The sequence below is a fragment of the Pelodiscus sinensis genome, chromosome 11, assembly GCF_052426305.1.
Source record: "Pelodiscus sinensis isolate ZL-2025 chromosome 11, ASM5242630v1, whole genome shotgun sequence".
Lineage (NCBI taxonomy): Eukaryota > Metazoa > Chordata > Testudines > Trionychidae > Pelodiscus > Pelodiscus sinensis.
The window spans coordinates 8,891,256-8,914,194 of NC_143062.1; the positions used below are offsets into that span (position 1 = coordinate 8,891,256).

Sequence of the window (22,939 nt, forward strand, 5' to 3'; positions counted from 1 at the left end):
AACGGAATAGTATTCCGTTTTAAGCAGTTCCGGAAATTCATGCCAGTGTAGACACAGCCTTTGTGCCTGTGACAGGCAGGAATTCTTTAACATTCCCACATCATGAATCTTGTCTGGTCAGCTAGCGTGAGTTCCAGGATGAGCTCTCTAAGATTTACCAGAGCCAGTAAGACTAATGTTTGTAGAAATCTGTGGACTAATTTTAAGGACAAAGAAGTAGAAAATGAGATTCATCAATAGTCCCAGCACAACCTGAGAAGTCACAATGTTAAAGTCCTCCATTATCTTTGGAACAGTGGAAACCTGGATCTCTTGGGTCAGTTCAACTTCCTTTTAATTTGCACCCCCCCGTACAATATATACCATTGATGAATACGTCCCACCAAAGAGCTCCACCAGACAATAATATTCTATTTTTGATCAGTTTTCAGACTTCTATTGCAATTTTTGCCCACAGGAACATCAGCTCTCATGCAGCAGTTTTGGACTGTAAGTGTAAGTCTGCTGCCAGCTCCACACACAGAAAGACTGTCAGACTAATACAGAGAAATAAAGAAAAAGTAATTTTTCAAGAATAAAATACACTTTCTTCAAGTCTTATACCAGTCCAGCAATAGTAGGGACTTAAAGAAATAGCAACTCAGAAGTGTGGACTCTTTGCTGGATTATTGCTGGGTGAAACCTTCTACCAAAGGCAAATGGAAATGATGCAGGTAGTAATAATGGTCCAGCTCTCTACAGATGCTTTAAATAGGTCCTGAGCTGAAGCTTATGTTCAGGATCTAGACACAGTAATGAACTGTAATATGTTCTTTTTTCCCTCCACTCAAGCTCATCTGAAGAAGTGGGTTTTGCCCACAAAAGCTCATGATACTATCTACAGTATATTTCTCTAAGGTGCCACAGGTCTACTCTTTTTTTAAAAAGTTACAAACTCTAAAATGTGAAATCAACAAAAGGACTTTGACCTTATAAGCCTTTGATATAAAACTATTCATCCTTCAAAAGAAAATGAGATTCACAGCTGTGTCAGAGCATTAGAAACAATTTGTTTCACTCTTTCCACAATTAATGAAACATCTGAGCTACTATAGCATAAATGCAAAGGTGTACACTAGCTGGAAATGTCATTATGAGAAATGTAACATATTTGTTTGTCTATGCCAGAATCTGCTGAAAAAGGTGGGACCTGCTTAAAATGAAATGTTCTATTTGAGATCTTTTCAATGAAGTCAACTTTCATCCCTCTGGGTTCAACAAAGGCCAATTGGGAAAAAAGTTTGTATTTCTCTAAATTCCAAAATCCGTGGCCTTTCTATAGTAAACCTCTTTCTCTTGGGCTATGTCTAGACTGCAAGCCTCTTTCGAAAAAGAGCGTCTAGACTGCAAGCAGTACTTTCGAAAAAGCAAGCCGCTTTTTCGAAAGAAAGCAGCGAGTGAGTCTGGATGCTCTCTTTCTAAAAAGCCCTGTTGGCATTCAAGAACGCCTTTTTTCAAAAGAGTACTTTCGAAAAAAGGCGTTCTTCCTCGTGAAATGAGGTTTACTGCCGTCGAAAGAAAAGCCGCATTCTTTCGATGTAATTTAGAAAGAATGCAGCTGTAGTCTAGACGCAGGTGAAGTTTTTTCAAAAAAAGGCTACTTTTTTCGAAAAAACCCTTGAGTCTGGACACAGCCTCGGTGACCTTGTGTTCTTGCAGGTGTAATATAATTGTAGTAAAAAGAAAGCATTTCATATGTGTAAGCCAGGGGTCTGAAGGACTGCTTGCAATGCAGCCAGCTGAAGTTGTTTAGCTCTGCAAGACAATTAACTATTGATATGTAAATATAGCTCATGCTGGGATGGGGAAAGAATCCGGGGTGTGGTTATGTAAATCCAATTCATCCAGGGCTGATGGAGGATCAGTTGTTAGAATGGAATGGAATGTACTGTAACTAATTTGGGCTGTTGTGGGGTCACAAACCATGCTACCCCTAAATGTAGGAACTGTAAAATAGGACACCAGTGCTTGCAGAAGAGACACCATCATTGTAAGTGGTCTCAGAAGCCTCCCCCTTCCAGAGCTGAGTGTACTGAGTTGGGGGAAAGGGTTTGAGCCAGCCTGCTTCATGCCTGCCAGGTATGAGCTATAAGACTGGTTCAACCTGTTTCTTTCCCCCTGTTCTAAGGATAGAACTAAAACAGATTCCATCAGGAGTCTTTTTGCTAGTCCAGTGGAAATTGGAATCTTTTGCTAGCCTAGATGGTGGCTAAAGAGTTGAACTCTCTAAGAGCTGAAGTCATTGGTTTGGCATGGAGCCAGACCCATTGCAGCCACCAGAGCGGCTGGTGGGAACAACTGGCGGGCAGCCGGTAGGAGTGGTGGCAGGCGGAGCAAGCAGACCACAGGAGCAGCACAAAGGTGGCATGGCCTCAGGCTCAATGAGAGGAGACATCAGGGTGATGTGTCAGGGTTCTGCCCTGACTGGTCAGAGCTGTAAGTGGGGCGTTTGAAGTGGGGTATGGAGAAAGTTTGGGTAAGTGAATGGAACCCTTGCATTGTTGGACTAGTGAGCCTGAGAAGCAAAGGGCATTGCTCAATCCATTTGAGCTGGGATGGTTACTTGTGGGTGGGTTATGAACTCTTTTCGTGGTATTTTCCCAAGCTAATGCCATGTAACCTCTCTCCCTCTTTTATTAAAAGTTTCTTTTCTACACTCAGACTCTGTGCTTGTGATTGGGGAAGCACTGCCTCTCAGAGGCGCCCAGAGGTGTGTGAATTTCCCAGGCTACTGGGTGGAGGCTTGAGTTGGTTCTGTGTGAAATGGCTGAAAAGGGACCCCCGTAGAAATTGAATCCAGCCATAGCTGCTGCTGGCATTACCTGCCAGAAGGGTTACATGCATATTCTGTGGAACTGAACTAGTACAAAAACTATTTCCATTTCACACACAGGGATGGGAAGCTTCACTTCCTTTCAAGATTGCACTTTGATCATTAACAACTGGTCCATTCCCTCTGGGATGGTATCTACCCTCGTCATGGCCCATTCAAAGGCCCAATTAAAATATTTTAGAGGTTCACACAGTCTGTGTCACTGCCAGAAATAGAAAACAGAATTGCAGATTCTGTGCTCTAATCATTATAAAATCTTACTTCTATAAGAGTGAAATTTATTATTGTGCAGAGGACAAGAATAAGGCCAATGGCCCACAAGAAACACCACTTAAATCCACAAAACAGAGTTTTGGTAGGAGTTAATGAGGCATAGATCTTGTGCTGACCCTCCTGCACAAGGGTGAATTTCACCTTAAGGTTAGAATTTGAGCAATTTTTGACAAAATGTTGAAATTTGTTCTTGACAAATGAGTACTGGAAGTCTGCTCAAGACCAGGTTTCATGTGCCTTAAGAGCAGACTCAGCTGTGTAAAAGCCACAGACACTCTGAACAAACAGATATTTATGACAAACACATACCCTCATTGCTTCCTGGATATGATCTTGCCGTATAAGCTCAGCTGACCGGTCCATGTACCATTTCAAACATCGGATCAGTTCTCTGAGTAAGAGACACATTGATAGAAACATCAAGCAATTATCTGAAACAGGCCAAATCTGAAACCTGGATTTCTGAAATGACTTGGCAGTTGTTTCCTTAGACAGCAAGAAATGCAATCTGCTCCCCTGTTCCACTCAGTTCTAATAATTAGGCGTGTTAGTCTAAACAACCAAGTTTCCAGTAATGACATGTACATTAAACGTAAAAAAGAAATTTCTGACACAAAATAATTCTCCCTCCATAATTAACTCAGATGGCAAGGGACAAATAATCAAAAAGAGGTAATAACAGATCACTTCAAATAAAGAAAATAATCTATTTATAGAAAGTATTTTTCTTTGGCTAAGGAATCTGAGTAAGGCTCTGAGAAAGGTAAGCAATTTTCAGAAAGTGTTTGAAACTGGAAGGGACCAACTGATATAAAAACCATAGAGAAATACCTTTATCTACTTTCCTCAAGTTCACAGGATTGTTTAGAATATCCTGAGGTATTACATATACTTAAGAATAAGTTTCTTTGGACACAATCCCATCAGAAGAAAGCAGAACTGCAAGTAACATTTTTCTTAGTTCAAAGATGATACTGACTGTTAAAAATTGGGAGACAGCTTTCTCATCTTTCTGTCTTCAATGTACTTCGTGATCCTGTACCAAACATACAGTTTCCAGTCTCTTTTAAAAGAACATTTTCAATTTAATCAATTTAAGATTTTTTTAATATACTGTAGCTTGAGTCCCCTATAATACCAGGGCCAAGAATGTTGGAGCTGAACAATTATTGTCTTCACTTTATTTTGACCCAATTTAAGAGCCACTAAATTATGCACAAGAAGCAATCTGGAAGAAAGATAAAATACAATCCTGGATGATAATTGCTTTCTAAATCTGACTCATGAAATAACACTTCATTGTGATATACTGGAAAATAAGGCTCACCACTCTTTTGCGTATTAATGGGAATTAAGTTTCCAATTCCCTATTGAAATGGATATTCTACCTTTAATCTCATAGACCAGAATACAGCCAGTCCCCGGATTACGTACAAGATAGGGACTGTAGGTTTGTTCTTAAGTTGAATCTGTATGTAAGTCGGAACTGGCATCCAGATTCAGCCGCTGAATCTGGACACCAGTTCTGACTTACATACAGATTCAACTTAAGAACCCCAGGCGTCCCCAAGTCAGCTGCTGCTGAAACTGATCAGCAGCTGATTCCAGGAAGCCCGGGGCAGAGCAACTCTGCCTCGGGCTTCCTGTAGTCAACCGCTGGTCAGTTTCAGCAGCGGCTAACTTGGGGACGCCTGGGGCAGAGCAGCTCGGGTGCTGCTGGGTTGGTCCAGTAGCGCGGCCGCTCCTCGGCGCTACTGGACCAACCCAGCAGCACCCCAGCTGCTCTGCCCCAGGCGTCCTGATTCAGCCACTGCTGAAACTGATCAGCAGCGGCTGAATCAGGACTCCTGGGGCAGAGTAGCTGGGGTGCTGCTGGGACCAACCGGCAGCGCCCCACCTGCTCTACCACAGGCCCCGGGCTTTGCTCCACATCTCCCTGGTCTGCTGGGGGGGGGCACTAGCTGCGTCCCCCCCAGCAGACCAGGGAGACGCGGAGCAAAGCGGCGGAGGACCCGGGCTGGACCTGGGGCGCTTCCAGATCAGCTGGAAGCGCCGTGGTCCGGCCCGGGTCCTGCGCGGCTTTGCTCAGCGTCTCCCTGGTCTGCAAACCAGGGAGACGCTGAGCAAAGCGGCGAAGGACCCGGGGCCGGACCCGCGGCGCTTCCAGATCAGCTGATCTGGAAGCGCCGCGGGTCCGGCCCCGGGTCCTGCGCCGCTTTGCTCCCCGTCTCCCTGGTCTGCTGGCTCCCGCAGCAGACCAGGGAGACGGGGAGCAGCTTTTCTCGCCCCGGAGGAGGCGGGCGGCGGGACCAGGCGTCCCGCCACTCCAGTCCTCCGGGGCGAGAAAATCCCTGTTCGTAACTGCGGATCCGACATAAGTCGGATCCGCGTAACTCGGGGACTGCCTGTACCTTGATTTAATCTGAACACTTGTCCTCTTCTTTGGAACTAGCCATAGAAAAAGATATCCAACAGTAGGTGATTTGTCTGCCTAAAGTGGAGGCTCTGAGTCTTATGCCAGTAAGGCATTCCTGATAACAAATGTAAGAATAATTTCCATGCTCCCTGCTTAAATTTCATGCAGGCCTCAAGTAGCCAGCAACTTTCTATTAAAGGAAGCCTGGATGTTTGTGGGGCTCATCAACACAGCTTCTTAATTAGCAGCTGCTAAGTGACATGAAGAACTCCCTCACTTCACAGCATCCCAAACCCTTGCTAGCCAAGACGGGACTAGGACTGAGATGATATTTAGCAGCTTTTCTTTGTGGTTACATTTAGAGGTCATGCGATACATTTTTTTCCCTCCAGAATGTTTGCTTTTGAATACTCTGCTAGAAGAGAAGCTGTGGCTCTGGTGCCCACACCACTTAACATCAGAAAGTGTTACTGTGTTGTTTGAAGTGATGGCAAAACACAACCTACTTGTAAGCCAGTGCTCCCGCAAAGTGTTTCTGAATGTACATGTCCATAACAGGTCGAAAATGGAAGTATTTGCTGTCACGTAGCAGATTTATGATGAACACCTGTGGAAGAAAGAGAAGGGAACCCATAACATACTAAAATGCACATCACAGGGATTAAATGAACATGCTACACAGGCTAAGAAACAGTCAGATGTTTATGCTTTTTTTTTTATATGCAGAAGACAGACATGCTCCTCTGACTTCTTGTTTGCCCTTTCTCCAGGGCCATACTTACCCATATACAGAATAGGTAGATGTAAACTAAACCAAGTTTACAAGTTTGGCACCTATAATCAAGGTCTGAACAAAGACCTGAACTGAATGGGCCACTACATTCCACATCCTAATGACATAAAAAGCTAAGCACTGGGTACTTACAGCCCACTCTATTAGCCTCATTTAGCACAGACATTCTAATTTACTATTTTTTTCCTTCTCTTTCCCTCCCCATCCTCTTCCTTTTCTGCTATTTATTTGTACCCTGGATCCCTTACTCCATTCATCTGAAAAAGTGGGTTGTACCCATGAAAACTCACGATACCATTGAAATGTTTTGTTAGTCTCTAAGGTGCTGCAGAACCATTTGTTGTTTATGTTTTTTAAAAGTGAAAAAGTCTGCCCGGCCTACTAGCAGAACACTGAATTGTGAAAGAGCCATTCAAATAGCAATGAAGATGTTTAGCAGGTATCTGCCAATCCCAGGTTTATACTGTCATGGGTGGTGGGTGAAGGTAGAGTTGGGGGAGGCAAGTCTCCAGCTCTGTCCGTAGCCCCATTCCTTCTGTCCAGGCCCTGTCCCCACAGGAGCTAAGCTGCCCCGTCCCCACAGAATCATGGGGAGGGAGGATGGTGCGTGGCCCCAGCCTCTCTAGCCCCAGGGCACGGGGAGGGAGGAAGATGGCATGCAATGCATGTTCCCAGCCTCCTCAGCCCCAGAGCACAAAGATGGTGGGTGCTTGGGGGCAGCAATACTCCTTCCCCAGTACACCTATAGTACGCATTCTGGAGGTGGAGAATGGGTGGGGGCAGGCTGGTGGTTTGGGAAGTCCATGTCTTCCTCCGCTTATTATACCTGTCACCCCTGTGAACTGTCAGTTTCTGAATTTAATATGCAAGTCAACAGGACTTCAGTTTAAAATTTTTGTTTTAAAATATTTCATTAGTCACTGTTGCTGACAATTGTACAATCACATCTCTAAAATATCATCACCCCCACCCCAGGCTGCAAGTGAGCATAGGGGCACCAGTTTAATAGTACCTTTCGTAAGGCTCCATAAATCCTAAGGGCGGTCCTGCCCTCCCCTACTGATGGGTACAATCCCTCTCTCCTCACATCTTGGCTATGGTTATCCTACTCCTTGTGCCCCATGATGTTACAAAAAAGTACAAGGGTACTCCAGCTGAGTCTCTCATACATTTATGGTAACAAGAAAGCAAGAAAGCATGATGGTAAGGTAACAGAAGCACAGGGAATTCTGACCGCCAGGGGAAGAAAAGTGCTAATTTAATGGGAGTTAGGCTACCTACCAGAGACTGAAAGACTAACAGGCCATACTTTTCTGTGTTGTCATCCAAAATTACGAACAATGTGTCTAGAATGTCTTGCAGAAACTGAAATGACAGAAAGAGACAAGGTTTAAATTTATACATCCTGCTTACATTCAAAAATCCTGCATTTATTCTCAAGTGCCTGTTGCTACATTTCTATGCCCTGCCATTCTGTAGGAATAGATCACTTAAGATTCATCCCTACTACATGTAAGAAAAGTTACTTCTTGCCAAGAAGGGGAAGGGACAGATTCACCTTCTCAAACAACGTCCGGAGAGACAAGGATTCCAAAGCAGGGAGAAAGGGGGGCATGTGGGGGAAAACATTTTGAAAAATGCCAGTTCAGATAAGCAACCTCTCCTTCTTTGGATTATTGTCCTGATGGCTTCTTCACTTCAGGTGACTACGAACAGTGCTTCAGTTACAGAGACGGGGACAAAGGAGCTGTAGTCAGTACAGTTCAGACAACAGCCTGGACTAGGCTACTTATGTTCAATAAGTGTGATGAAGGTGCATGGATTGAAAGGCTGGCAGGAAAAACTTGGTACTGACCATGAACCACAGAGAAGATCTGTGAGCAGGATGCAAGGCTATATGGAAGTAAATAATGTGGATGTTGAGGGCCACAAATCAATTAATGATGCGGTAAAGGTGGAATTATTGCTGCTAGGACCATGACCCTGAATCTCTACTTTTTTGGAAAGTGCTCAGAGACCTGAGGTTCAGAATGTCAAAGCATATGGGTACATATGGAGACAGTATGGATGGGTGAGCTGTATGCACAAAGCCTGAAGAGGGTGCCTGGATAGAGGCTGGTGGCAGTTTTTTCAAGTCCTTGTGTTGGAGGCTCCATGGGAAATGACAACCATGCTGAACAGGGCTGTTTGTTATGAGACTTCGCTGTGTTTGGGCTTGAAGTCTTGTTCATGAGTGCCAACATCTTGATACCAGAAGAGGTAGAAGCCTCGTTGTACCCATGCTTCTTTCTTAATCCCTGGCCTTTAGGTGACTTTTCCCTTCTTTTAGGTACCACATATGGGGATGGTTGATGTCTGTTCTTTTCAAGAGGGCTTTACAGTCTCTGAAGCTACCCTCTTTCGGCTCACCGAAGCCAAAGTCGTCACTGGAATGCTCTGAGAGGCTGGTGATGGTGTATGCAGGGGGAATCATACCCTGAAGTGATGGTGGTTCTGAAGGACTGTGCCATAAGGAATAACTTCAGTCTGTCCTTCCTTAGCTATCTGGATCTGCTCCTGAAGGCAGAGCAGCCCTTACACTTCGAGAGGAAGTGGCACTTTGTAGTACATTCTCAAGCAGCCGGTATGCTCCATTCCAAGGAGGAGGACCCATGATATGTCTGGCAGGAAGGAGGCTGCAGACAATCAGGGTCCAAGGGCAAAGGCAGTTTTGTACCAAGAAGAAACAATAATAAAATAATAAAGAAAATAAAAGCTAGAAGACACCGCAACATTCCCTCTCTAGTTAAGGGGGTTTAAAAGGAACTGGAGCTGCAGTGGATCCACTCCTCACTCAAATGTCATCAGTCCAGAGAATGAGGATGTGTAGGGAACAGGCATGCATACGAAGACACTGCTGACGAAAAACTCTGATCGAAAGTGCCTGGATATGTACTTGTAAAGTGGAGCTCCTTCCGGACAATACTCAAAGAAGCTATAGGTGGCAGGGACAAGATGGATTTATTGAATGTTTCTGGATTTTCTGATGTTTTAGGATTTCAAATTCCCAGATTTCATACACTTATTTTCTTCAACTTGTCTGAAAAACTATAGGTTGGACCTCCCTGGTCTGGCACTCTTGGAACCTGGCTAGTCTCAGATGAGGGATTTTTCCAGACCAGGGGATTCCTTGGATTCCTTGCTGCTGCTCCTTTCTGCCTTGCGGCTTCCTGGCTCCCCCCACAGCCCAGCTGAGCTGATGCCACACTCTCCCCTCCCTGTAGCCCAGATGAGCTGCCCACCAGCTCCTACTTCCACTGCCTGCAGCCCAGCTGAGCTGCATGTAGGCTCCTGCCCCTTCCCCCGCAGCCCGCTGTGCTCCCGGCCCTTCCAACCCTTGCATAGCCCTGGGCTCCTGGCCACTCTCACCCCCTGCAATGTGCCAGGACACTCGATCCTTTTGGACCATGGATGTTGCCAGGCCAGAGAATTCTGGTTTACAGAGGTGCAACCTATATAGCATTCAAATGCTATTATAGATTAATGTCTAATGTTCAACATTATCTCAATTGTTAACTTTTTTGGTTAAGGAGTAGAGCAGAAACATGACTTTTTCTTAGTTATATAGATATTGAAAAATATATACTAAAAAAAAAAAAATCAAGCCCTCCTAAAAATGCCAGATATAACATCTCAGATAACAGTCATAATATCTGGACTTTGACAGCAGTCTGCCACAAAAAGGCCTCTTCTGGTTTGCTTCCTTCTGTTACCATAAAAATAATTTTTCCATCAGTAATAATGACCATTGGTTGACTCAATACCTTAACAATTTCCTCCCCGTTGACATGCCTCAGTCTTCCTAGGATATCCATTACACGGTCTGGGTAAGCTTTCCATTTTAAGAGGGCAAGCAAGTCCACTGCAAAACGACACAAGGAACATGCACTATGATATACCACAAAGCACAAGGACACTGAAGAATGTCTGCTACATGCAGTACAGTAACACGGGCACGATACTAAATTTCAAAATAAATGTTTGTTTCCACTGCACATTTGGAACTCACGTGTGGTCTCAATCTTGCTTTTCATGCAATACAATAAAAGACTGAAACATGGCATAAAGTTTAAGTGAAGCCTCTAAAATACTATCAGCAGTTCAAGAATCCTTTCCATAACAAATCAAGCTTGTGGGTTGGAAACACTCAGAACCAGCCAGAATTTATAAGCAAGTAGGAGGAAAGTCACCCTTAAGATATGATACTCCTCACCTCAAACAGAAAACCCAAAGAGTATACCCCAAAAACCTCTCTTGCACTATTGACAAAGAAATAAATAGGTTTTTTTAAAGTTTGTATCTGTCCCCACTTTGCCTTGATGTTACATTGTAGGCAATCACATTTCACCCTTTGGTACCACTGAGGGCTTTAAGTAAGCAACATCAAGTCTTGAACACAGAAAAACCTTTAGTACAAAGCCCAACAAAGCTAATTTAGAATTGAGTAAACAAGCTAACTTAAAATTTACTATTCTTGTGAGTTTAATAAAAATTAACAATGTCTGCTATCCTAGCCTTTGTGCCTCTACAGAAACCTACAATCTGTCTGTTAGAAGTTAATATGCTAATGTCCTTTAAAATCCTGTCTCTATTTATTCCAGTAGCAATGGAGCTTAGTAAACATAAGCACAGCTAACACTAAACCACAGGAAAAAAGGAACATTCTAGTAAAAAAAAAACAGAACATGTTTCCGTGGCCTTGTTCTCAGGAGGGATAGTTATGGTACCGTTCTGGGTGAGTTTGGTGGAGGAGAGCTGGGTGGAGATTGAGAAGGTCTCTTTGGTGCTACGCTGGAAAATGAGGCTAGAAGGGATGTTAGGGCAGCCATTGTAGTCCTCTTTGCAGCAGGGCAGCCCCAGGTACAGAGCATGATTATTAAATGTGCTGTTCTCATCACACTGCAGATACAGAAAAGAAACTAAATGTTACCAGTTGATTTACTTTATTCCACATATGCCAGCAATTGACTAACAATACATTATTACTTACATTATCACAGTGCCTAGAAGCCCTACGCAGAGATCAGGATCTCATTTTCTAAACACAGAAACCTATGCTTGCCATCCTCAGTACATTAACTGCTTAAGATGTGGTCTTCCACCCACAGATCCTGTCAGAAATTGTAAAAACCTTTCATATATATATAGCATGTCTGTTTGAGAGCTACATCTGTATGCCCAAAGGAAAAATTAGGGTTACCTGGAAGGACAAAATTACTTTGCTAGAGTATTGCTGAGCTGGAGTGTGGTGTCTCACATTACTATGATCTAGTTCCCAACAGCATGCTTCCACAGCATGTTAGTTAATCATAATAATATACCTTTATAGCATCCTTCAGTGGGTATAAATACTAGTAAGATTGAATTTAACAACAGAAAAGAGTAATAGAAGTCATTTTAATTTGCGGGTAAAAAGTCAGCTGTTCCTGAAAAAATGCTGTGCTCTACAGTACCTTATAAACATAAAGTTCATGGATATCATCTGACAGGGTGGTACCATCATCCCTCATCAGAGGAGTGAATGCAAAGCCAAAAAGCTTTTTTTCACCTTTGTCTTTAGCTGCAACAGGAAACAAAAGAACACAGAAAACATTTCTGCAAGTGTGCATCTATATTTTCCCCCCTCACTCCCTATGCCACATACTCACTCCTTAACTTCTCTGTATTTCTAATAACCAAGGGCATGAAGCCACATCAAGATTAATTTTACACACACATCACAGTTTATGCTATATTAACCACAAAATTAGTCTCTACAAATGTAAATCAGACAAGCCTTTATCATGATGTGTTGACAAGAATAAATCATACGTACAACTTGTAAAGACAATATGTCAAAGGACCAGGAGTCTATCTAGATTCAGTTTGTTGTCCTGAACTGCATTTCCTAATCTAGATCCTCTTTTTCTATTTGATAACATTATACTTAGACTGTACTTTAAGGTTCCCTCTTTTTCCTCTTTCAGTGACATGACATTGTAATCCTCCACTTGCAATGGAAAGGAATCAATATTTTTAGATTTGGTTTGGATAAAGGATTATGTTGCACTCACTGGAGCAATGCCTGAACTCAAAGCGGAGGTGAGACCCACGAAACCTGTCTATAGGAATGGGTAGCTTGATAATTTCCCCCCAACGAGGGCTGTTACTGTGGTAGAGGACAAAAGAATGGTATGTGCTTCTGTTTGGCTCTCCTGAGCCTAAACTGATACAGTCCTGCAACAAAACACAAAAGAAAGAATAAGACATCACACTGCTATGCAAGTCACTTTATTATATTGATGGAGTCTCACGGAGAGGTTACTGAAATCTATCTTTTTTTCTCTGTAGTTCATACCCTTCTGCAAATACAAAGACAGAAATAGAAGGAGAAACCTGTATGTAAAGGAATCTGAAGTTTTTGAAGGGAGATTTTATAACCATAGCAGCTTTTCATGGCATTTGTAGGTTAGAAGATAGAGGTGACTTTGGATCAGAGGTACGGCTCTGGGACCTGTGTCTCAAGCGACATTCAAAAAGGATTTGTTTTCTTTCTTTTTTCCTCAGATTATTACTTAGTTTTATCTTTGCATCAAGTAAGTACAAAATATATCTCAATAGATCAGAAGGGAAAAAAAGGGCAGTACAAGCTTGTAATCAGGCTTCTCTGAAAGCATCATTTGGCTAGATTCCTACTTTTGGGCCCAGTGCACTAATGTGATACAGGGAAGAACCCTCTGAGCTCTCATATTTTTGTCTCTTTGAAGCACTGGCCATACAGCCTCTTTCTGAGATCAAATGCCAGTGCGCTCAGAACATTCTATTTTATGTCACTGAATAACGGTAAGCAAAGAACACTCAGGTTAATAAATATCATCTAAAGATACCAGAGTATATTCCTACTCTTGGGCTACATCTACTCTGCGAGTTTTTGCAGCAGAAAATATGCTAATGAGGAGAGAGGCATAAAGATCTTGCGCAAAACAGGTTTTTGCAAAAAATGGAAGCGGCTACACTGCTTCTTTTTGCGCAAAAACCCCTTGTGCAAAAAGAAACAGCAAAAAATATGCTAATGAGATTGACTTATGCTAATGAGTCCCTTATTAGTATATTTTCTGCTGCGAAAACTTGCAGTGTAGACAAAGCCTTGGAGACTAAAAAAATCTGGGGTAGTCTTGACTAATCTATATATTCTCAGAACACGAAGGAACAAAAACTGTACAAGTCAATTTCATTTAGGAGAATCATGGAAACTTTCTGAATCCCCTATTTACAACAGGAGATAGGACAGTTGGGAGAAATACTGAACAGATGCCAAACAGCTGAAGAAAGGGCCATATCATCTTAAGAAAGGGACACTCCAAGGTTTGTATTGAAATCCAGATACACAAAAGGTAAAGCACAAATCTATGCAATGGCTGGAAACATGCAAAGCAACCTGGAAGTTCAGACTACATCATACATCTTAAAACAAAGGAGAAAAAAGAAAGATGAAAGAATCTCCAAGAAGAACTTGATTTCGTTTGTTACTCCACTCTCCCCAGGAAAGTAGTAACCCAGTTTTTGGGTTACTGATTTTTGTAATATGGAAGCTCTGACTAACCCATACATCTTAAAATAAAGCAGAAAAAGGACAGCTGAAAGAATCTGTTATTCTGTTCAACTGATTAACCCAGTTTTTTTATTTTTTGGGGTGAGGTAGGTTCCCCCCTTTTAATGTTTTAAACTTCTCAGTCAATTTGAAATATTTATATGGAAGGAACAAAAAGAATGAATTCAATACTGGAACGGGTGCAGAGAATGGCTACTAAGATCATAGAATCCTAGGATTGGAAGAGATCTCAGATGGTCATCAAGTCCAGGCCCCTGCCCAAAGCAGGACCAACCCTAACTAAATCATCCCAGCCAGGGCTTTGTCAAGCCAGGACCTAAAAACCTCTAGGGATGGAGATTCCACCCCCTCCCTAGGGAACCCATCCTAGTGCTTCACCACCCTCCTAGTGAAATAGTGTTTCCTAATATCCAACCTAGACCTCCCCCACTGCAACTTGAGACCATTCCTCCTTGTTCTGCCATCTGTCACTTCTGAGAACAGCTTCCCTCTCCATCCTCTCTGGAACCTCCCTTCAGGAAGATGAAGGCTGCTATCAAATCCCCCCTTACTCTTCTCTTCTGCAAACTAAATAAGCCCAAATCCCTCAGCCTCTCCTCACAGGTCATGTGCTTTAGCCCCCTAATCATTTTTGTTACCCTCTGCTGGACCCTCTCCAATGCGTCCACATCCTTTCTTTAGTGGGGGGCCCAGCACTGGACTTAATACTCCAGATATGGCCTCATGAGTGCCAAATAAAGGGGAATAATCATGTCTCTAGCTCTGCTGGCAACGGTCCTCCTAATGCACCTAATATGCCATTAGCCTTCTTGGCTGCAAGGGCACACTGTTGACTCCTATCCAGCTTCTCATCCGCTGTATCCCCAGGTCCTTTTCTGCTGAACTGTTATTTAGCCAGTCGGTCCCCAGCCTGTAACAATGCTTGGGATTCTTCCATCCCAAGTGCAGGACTCTACACTTGTCCTTGTTGAACCTCAACAGGTTTCTTTTGGCCCAATCCTCCAATTTGTCTAGGTCACTCTGGACCCTATCCCTGCCTGACTGGGATGTAGCCACCAGATGGCCAGCATGGCCCCACCACTCCATGTCATCCCCAGGGAGCAACTGCTGGCCACCCTGACTCCTGTCCTGAGCCCCTCCTCACTCCCAACCCTGATTTCTGAACCCCTCACATCCCCAGCCCTGAGCCCCCCACATCTCCAAGCCCCTGCCCTAACTCCTACACCCCCCCCCACACCTCTAGTGCTCTGCCCTGAAGGATCTGAGCAATGTCAGGTAAAACTTCTAGGGTGCGTCTAGACTGGCAAGATTTTGCACAAAAGTGGCCGCTTGAATTTGCACAAGAGCACTGACTTTGTAATGTACAAAATCAGTGCTTCTTGCACAAATATTTTCACACTCCCGCTTGGGAAAAAGCCCTCTCGTGCAAGAATATTTGCACAAGAGGGCCAGTGTAGACAGGGAAGAACTGTTTTGCGCAAAAAAGCGCCGATGGCTAAAATTGCAATCGGGGCTTTCTTGTGCAAAATCGCGTCTAGACTGGCCACGGATGCTTTTGCGCAAAAGCAAATCTTTTGCGCAAAGGTACTTGCCAATCTAGACGTGCTTTTGCGGAAATACTTTTAACGGAAAAACTTTTCCATTAAAAGTATTTCCGCAAAATCATGCCAGTCTAGACGTAGCCCTAGTGTATCGTACAGAGGATGGGAGACATGCTGAATAAGTATTGAAATAGGATGGTTACCTGAGGGAGGAAAGAGAAAGTGTGGAAGATCAAGAAAGAATCAAAAGACCACAGTGCCAGAGGAATTATCTGGCCTCAACTAGGATGAATTACCCCAACAACTAGGTGATGACCATAATCAGTGGAGGCATTGGACTTTCCAACTTTTCAGCAGCTCAGGAGGAACCAATATCAAAGGTGAAGTGTCTCTCTTTCTACATCTTTCTCCCCCCCCCCCAATAGCACAGATTTCTGTATAAGGCACCATTTTTGTCACATCAGCATTTCTCTCTGTGGCTGCAGGGGAGGGGCCAGAGGAAGTCAGTGCTACTCTGCAAGTATTGAAATTCTCATCTTTGGCTCATTTACAATATTTACAAGGTTAGGATGAGGGTAGGCCAGAGTAGTTCTCTTAATGAAAAGAGCCCCCAAACACAAAATAAATGCAATTCCTGGACCCTTAACTAGAATATTGACTTATGTTGGTTTCTGGTTACTAGCCCTTCCTCAAATCAGAAGTAAATTCAATGTTTCCTGTGTAAGGAAAAAACTAGAAAAGGAGAACCCTTTTCTTCCTGCTGCACCTTGTTTCTTCTCCTTTCTCCCACTAGAAGAGGGGTTTTAAACGTCAATGGCAGCCCTTAACTGGATTCAGGTATCTCTAATTAATCTGAGGTAATGTTCAGAGGAAAAAGAGCCTTCACCCATCTAGAGTCACCTAACCTGCTCGTGCAGGTTCCTTTGAGGACAACACTTCAGAAGACAGACCTGAGACTTTACATTTCTTTTGCTAGAAACTAAAAATGGGGAGCTTTCCCTCTGCATCCTGTAGCAGGGGCTCCTTCCCCCTGGGGCTGTCAGTGATCCCACACACCACAGCACTATGCCATTTACTCAAATTTGGTCAGCCACACCCATCTCCCCTACACTCCCCTATCACTCACATAGAATTCTTCAGTTTTGATTCTCTATGAATGAAAATTTTAATTAAATTAGCTCTTCAGTTACTATGTTCATTAACATTTAGTCCAAGTCTCCAAACTCAGCAGTTTACCATCATTTCTCCACTATCAGAATTGTCATAAGTTAATTCAAGCCTGATAGTTGTATCTCTTTATCAAAGTACAGAAATAAATAAAGACCCCAAAAGGGCAAAAGAGTTGAAGGAACTCATTTTATTCAAAACTTCCACGGCATTAAAGAAGGCAAGAGAATAGGTGCATGGAACAAGTAAGTGGACACTGGTGTAATTCAGAACAGACACAAACTTCTCTGCTTACCTTCAGAATCTCTCCATCTGCATAAAGAACATACATGGTCACTTCAATGTTCTTCTGCACACTCTTCCCACCTCTCTCAAAATCCCCCTTTTCCAATGTCAGGTACAAGTCATTACGTATATCACCTAATGTGAGAGAGAAGAGCCACATGTTTAAATAAAAGCATGGTGCCTCTATAGAGGCAAGGATTGACTTAATTCTTCAGTTTTTTGACCTGACCAAACTCATTCCAAGTAGCAGGTTAATATAAAAAGAATATTTGACCAAAGAATGCATTACATCAGAAGAGTGATAGAAATGTAGCCGTGTTAGTCTGGGGTAGCTGAAGCAAAATGCAGGACAATGTAGCACTTTAAAGACTAACAAGATGGTTTATTAGATGATGAGCTTTCGTGGGCCAGACCCACTTCCTCAGATCAAATAGTGGAAGAAAATAGTCACAACCATATATACCAAAGGATACAATTAAAAAAAATGAACACATATGAAATGTGATTTGTCCTTTTCATATGTGTTCATTTTTTTTAATTGTATCCTTTGGTATATATGGTTGTGACTATTTTCTTCCACTATTTGATCTGAGGAAGTGGGTCTGGCCCACGAAAGCTCATCATCTAATAAACCATCTTGTTAGTCTTTAAAGTGCTACATTGTCCTGCATTTTGCTTAAATCAGAAGGTTGTTAGTAACATTCATATTAAAACTGAATTTGGAATCAAGTGAAGAGAATGGGAAAATAACTTCATATTCTTTGCTGAATCATCTTATTGGATGATAGAGTAAGTTTAACCAATGGTCAATAACACCTGATTAACTGTCTCTGGTATGCTTTAAAATTAGGATATTTTGTAGCAATTAATAGAAAATTAAGTTCAAGCAGCTCTTTCACAACAAAACTAAAGTTTCTTATTACTGTAACATAAGCAAAAGCTGTTCTTTGTTTAGGAGATCTGTTGGTAATTAAAACCTCTGCTGAGCTGCAGTGAATGAGTCTATGGAGGAGTGTTAGGGAGAAAGCACTAGAAATGCCTGCCAATTTTTCATCACCTCATTTTCAATTGCTTTCAGAACAGATGATTATATCCGGACATACAGATGCTATGTTATTGGGGGTAATAATCATTCAGCCCCTTCTTGCTTTGAATTTGACAGCTGCTAGTCCACTTTCCTAGTATTTACTGCTGAGGTGGGAAAATCAGCTTTCAAATCTAATGCCGTCAACTCTAAAGTGTTTATGTTCTGTAACAAAAGGAGACTAGAGAGCAGCCATTTTTTTTAGGTTTTTCATTTATTTGGTTTTAACTGTCAGTGGCTTCTAAAGATACACTTTCTCATCTGTTTTTTCCCCCCATACAGCATACTAGAGGACAGCTCATGCTAGCACCATGAAAAATGTATACGGTTAAAAAAAAAAAAAATCAAACCCTTTCAGGCAAAGCAGCCCAAAGAAACTAAACAATGAAGTAATGGGATGGCTATCCAGCAATGCAGAGTCTGCTTGGAAGCATGGCTTTTTCCACTTCAGTACTTGAAGAAGCTGATGCATTTAAATCTGTTTATTAACCAGAAGCACAAAGAAGGAGGCAGCATTAGTTTTCAGGCAGCAAGGGTAATCCTTCTGTAGCTGTCATAAATGCAGTGTCTTTCTTGTAGTCTACACCCAAAGTGAAGTATTCCTTATTCCCCTTCCCAAATCCATTTTATGGACCAACACTACAAGCTTTAAGCCTCATCTTTATCTCATTTTTCCCTGGTGACAAGTATAACTCTTCAGCATGGAATATTAGATACAAAGCTGTATTGTTTTGCTGAGACCTCTGTTGTAAATTGTTTATGAATAGGAATCTGTATGCAGAGCCTCTTCCTCGCTCCATTACCCCCACTCCCACTGTGTAGCTCTGTGAAGTTTGCAGCCTGAAGCATCTCATAATTAAGAGATCTGAAAATGCCAAGGCTAATTAATGGGGGGAGGAGATTGTCACATGGAAACTGACACCACAGACATTTGTGAAGACCTTCAGGCATTTTACCTACCTTTTCTTAATAATGATTACTGGTCAAACTTAATACCTAGCAACCCAAATGATGGTAAAGCAATTATGTATTTCTAATCAGTCTCATTGCTCAAAATGCCGACATTTATGTGCGTGCTATGGGACTATTAAAGAAATGCAACTGTTTGTTGACATGAAAGAGAGAAATAGAGCATGGTTGGTTATTTGCTTTGAAATTGCTTCTGGTCAGTCCCTAGTGAAAACTACACCCATTTTCCTCATCACGCTTCATATGGAGAGAAGAATTAATTTACCGCTACAAACTAACTTTCTGGAAATAAATTTTACTAACTATAATTAGGTATTTTGGAGCCTCTTAATGGTTACTCCATCTTGCTGAAGACTAACTCAGCAAGTTCAAGTGTCAGGCTGCAAATCAGTCTCTAGCTTTGCTTTATAGCAATATTTTATATTTATATAGGGTGATCATATTTCCTTCTGCTGAATATGGGACACCTGGTAAAATTATTTGTATTCAAGCAAGTTCAAGGGTAATCAATCAGAACTATGCAGTACAAACATTCAAATGAACAATTCAGACTGAGCACCTGTTAAAAAGAAATAGTATGCAGTTCAGGAGTGGGCAAGATACCTCTCATGGGCTGGATTCGGCCCACAAAGCCACCAGATCCAGCCCGCGGATGCCCCTCCTGGGACCCTTAGGCACGCGGCAGCCGCTGTTTGAAACACAGAGCTGCTTTGTGTGACTCTCTACTCTGGAGGTTGGTGGAGGCTTCACATCATCTCCTCACCCCCAGCCCAATCCTCAGCTCCCACTGGCCAGAAAAAGACAACCAATGGGAGCTGAGAGATTGGGGAACGTGATCAGGAATAGTCAACATGGATTTACCAAGGACAAGTCATGCCTGACCAATCCGATCAGCTTCTATGATGAGGTAACTGGCTCTGTGGACATGGGGAAGTCAGTAGATGTGTTGTTATACCTTGACTTTAGCAAAGCTTTTGATACAAATCTCCCACAATATTCTAGCCAGCAAGATAAGGAAGTATGGGTTGGATACATGGACTGTAAATTGGATAGAAAGCTGGCTAGATTGCTGGGCCCAACAAGTAGTAATCAACGACTCAATGTCAGGTTGGCAGTCGGTTTCAAGTGGAGTGCCCTAAGGATCGTTTCTACAGCCGGTTTTGTTCAACATCTTTATTAATGACCTGGATGAGGGGATAGATTGCACCCTCAGCAAGTTTGTGGATGACACTAAAGTAGGGGGAGAGGTAGATATGTTGGAGGGTAGGGATAGGGTGCAGAGTGTCGGGCATAAGGGATTGGTCGACAAAGGCTTTCCTTGCCGACTGATCCCCGCCTTGACTGCCGCTTTGTGCAGACAAACAGCTGAGCTGGCACAACGTGGCGGCCATATTTAAATCCCCACTTCACTGACTATGTCGGTATGTCTAATTTACATGCCACTGTCGGCAGAGGCATGTAGTCTAGACATACCCTGAGAGTTTACATGGGCAGAGGTGACACACACACTCCTGCACACCTCTCATAGTGTGCTAAATATAGGGACCAGCTATCCCATTTTTAAAGGGACAGTCCTATATTTAAGCTCTCCTGCAGATGTCCCAACTTTTTCTTAAAAACAGGCAAATTGTCCCTTATTTTCTGTCTCTCTCCTCTATCCATGTCCTCGTTCCACGAGGCGTACAGATAGTTCGGAATGGCTTGCTAGTTCGAACTATCTAGCCCGTGCCGCGTGTAGCCGCGCGGCACGGGGTTCGAACAAGCCGGCATTTAAAAATGGCGCCGGCCGGCTTATGCAAATGAAGCCTGGGAAATTCAAATCCCGGGCTTCATTTGCAAGTGCGGTATGCCTACATTACCACCCTAGTTCGAACTAGGGTGGTAGTGTAGACATACCCATATGGAGGGGTGACCAACCAATCTGATCCTCCCAGCTTGTTGCTCTCCACCCCCATCCCTGGCAGGGCTCCCAGGATGTACTCACTTCTCCTGGTATAAGGCGGGGATAAGGCACGCAAGGTCACATGCTTCCCTCCCAATTTCTTCCAGAGTTCACTCCAGAATGTAGCCAGCACTGTGCAGGAGGGAAGAGATGGGAACTGTCTGCAGAGGGGAAGGAAGGGATGATCTGGCTCATGTTTTTGCAGAGCTCATTTGTTCCTGCCTGCATAGCATTGAATAGCAACTAACACTCCCAGGCTGCTGCTGGCCACCAATATAACCCAGCTGCCTTCTGCCCTGGCTACGGTATGGGCAGGAAGGGGTGAAACACTTAGGATACCTTGTGCACCATGGCTCAGGGAACCTGACTGCAATGGTCACAGAGCTTGGCCAGAAACGTGGCTCAGTGGGGGCGGCGCCTAGGGAATGGAGCAGGACCCAGAACAGGAGGTGAGAGAAAGAGGGTGCTAAGCCACTGTCCAGGGGACTGCTATGCAGCCCACAGGTTTGGGGTGAAAACAGGCTGGAAATCACTTTCTCACCATCACCATCACTACCCCACCAAAGCTTATCAGAGGGGCAGAGAAGTTTCCCTGTGCTTGAGCTGTGCAGGGCTTTGGCATATGCAGGACTCAGCCCCTACTGGCCAGCACCGCAGGCTGGAAGGTCTTGGGTTTTTCCAGGATGTGGGTCCAGCCAGAGACAGTGAGGGAAGCAGGGAGCCTGCTGGCCCAAGTATGTGAGCTCAGCACTCTACCCAGGAGCTGGTTCTCCCACATAGTGCTGGGATGCAATGTGCCCCACTGGTGGGGGGGGGGCGGGGTATGGAGAAGCAGTAGTGCTTGGGAAGTGAAGGGGCAAAGCTGGGAATGGAAAGCAAGAGAGGGACAATGTAAAGAGCTAATGGGTGGGCAGGAGTGGCAACAAGTAACTAGTCACCACCTGGTGCCTGCCTGCACTCACCAGCCACTACAAGTCACAGCGCACAGCCAGTGCCAGCTGGAAACAGGAGATGGGGATGGAGCCCTTCTGGTTGAGAGCCCTTCTGTCACAGAGTGGGGGCTGGACTGACAGACCAGCAGGTGGAGTGGCCAGCCCCATACACTGCATCTTCACCCTGACACCAGCTTGCTCACTCACTCCATCATCAGCCATTAGATCCACTTCACTCACCACTGGTGGATAGGTGGCTGGTAAGCCGGGATCCAGCCAGCAGCGCATCCCAAGGACATGGATAGAGGAGAGAGACAGAAAATAAGGGACAATTTGCCTGTTTTTAAGAAAAAGTTGGGACATCTGCAGGGAGAGCTTAAATATAGGACTGTCCCTTTAAAAATGGGATAGCTGGTCCCTATATTTACATAGCGTCTTACATTCCAAGATGCTTTATATAAGTATATATAAAGAAAATCCATCAGATACAGACAGCTTTGCGTATCGTAGATAACCTGATTCACATCACAGTGAAAAATAACGAGGGAGAAAAGGTATTTTAGTTAAGCACAATGGTGAAACTGCATTTACAAAAATGGCTTGGGGATCTGTAATGTTAATGCAGAGCAAACATGACCTTTCTAAAAATAAGGTGCTTCCCAAAGCAAAGGGCACAAAAGCAAATGTATACTGCAGTTCCGCACAGAAAGGGGGGAGTTAACAATTCTGTTGTAAATGGCCTCCACACATGTACACAGGCATCCATCCCTCTGTCTTTTTAAGGCCCAGGAATTTTTTAAATTCCATTTTCTGTCTGCTCAGCATGGAAATCTCACATCGCATCTTCTCCGCTGATTGTTGTGGCATCTGCTTGGAGAACACCCAAGTTGCTGGATCTGCTGGCACTATGGGCAGAGGAGGCTGTGCAGTCCCAGCTCTGCATCAACCATCGGAACTTTGATTCCTAAGGTCAAATTTCTTGTGGTTTGTTGGACAGGGACTAGGGATGGGACATGCAGCAGTGCCCTGTGAAGG

General features: G+C 43.6%; 1 protein-coding gene across 8 annotated transcripts in view; it reads right to left on the reverse strand.

Moving 5' to 3' along the window:
* DOCK3 (dedicator of cytokinesis 3) overlaps positions 1 to 22,939 on the reverse strand; it is a 541,072-nt gene that overhangs the window by 112,251 nt on the left and 405,882 nt on the right. For all 8 annotated transcript variants that reach the window (XM_089781050.1, XM_089781049.1, XM_089781053.1 and 5 more), the window contains exons 15-22: positions 16,988 to 17,112; positions 12,447 to 12,609; positions 11,847 to 11,953; positions 11,121 to 11,292; positions 10,158 to 10,255; positions 7,636 to 7,719; positions 6,068 to 6,168; positions 3,455 to 3,536 (exon numbers count right to left, since the gene is read on the reverse strand). In XM_089781050.1, coding sequence (XP_089637176.1) covers positions 3,455 to 3,536; positions 6,068 to 6,168; positions 7,636 to 7,719; positions 10,158 to 10,255; positions 11,121 to 11,292; positions 11,847 to 11,953; positions 12,447 to 12,609; positions 16,988 to 17,112 — 932 coding nt within the window. The remainder of the gene's footprint in view (positions 1 to 3,454; positions 3,537 to 6,067; positions 6,169 to 7,635; positions 7,720 to 10,157; positions 10,256 to 11,120; positions 11,293 to 11,846; positions 11,954 to 12,446; positions 12,610 to 16,987; positions 17,113 to 22,939) is intronic.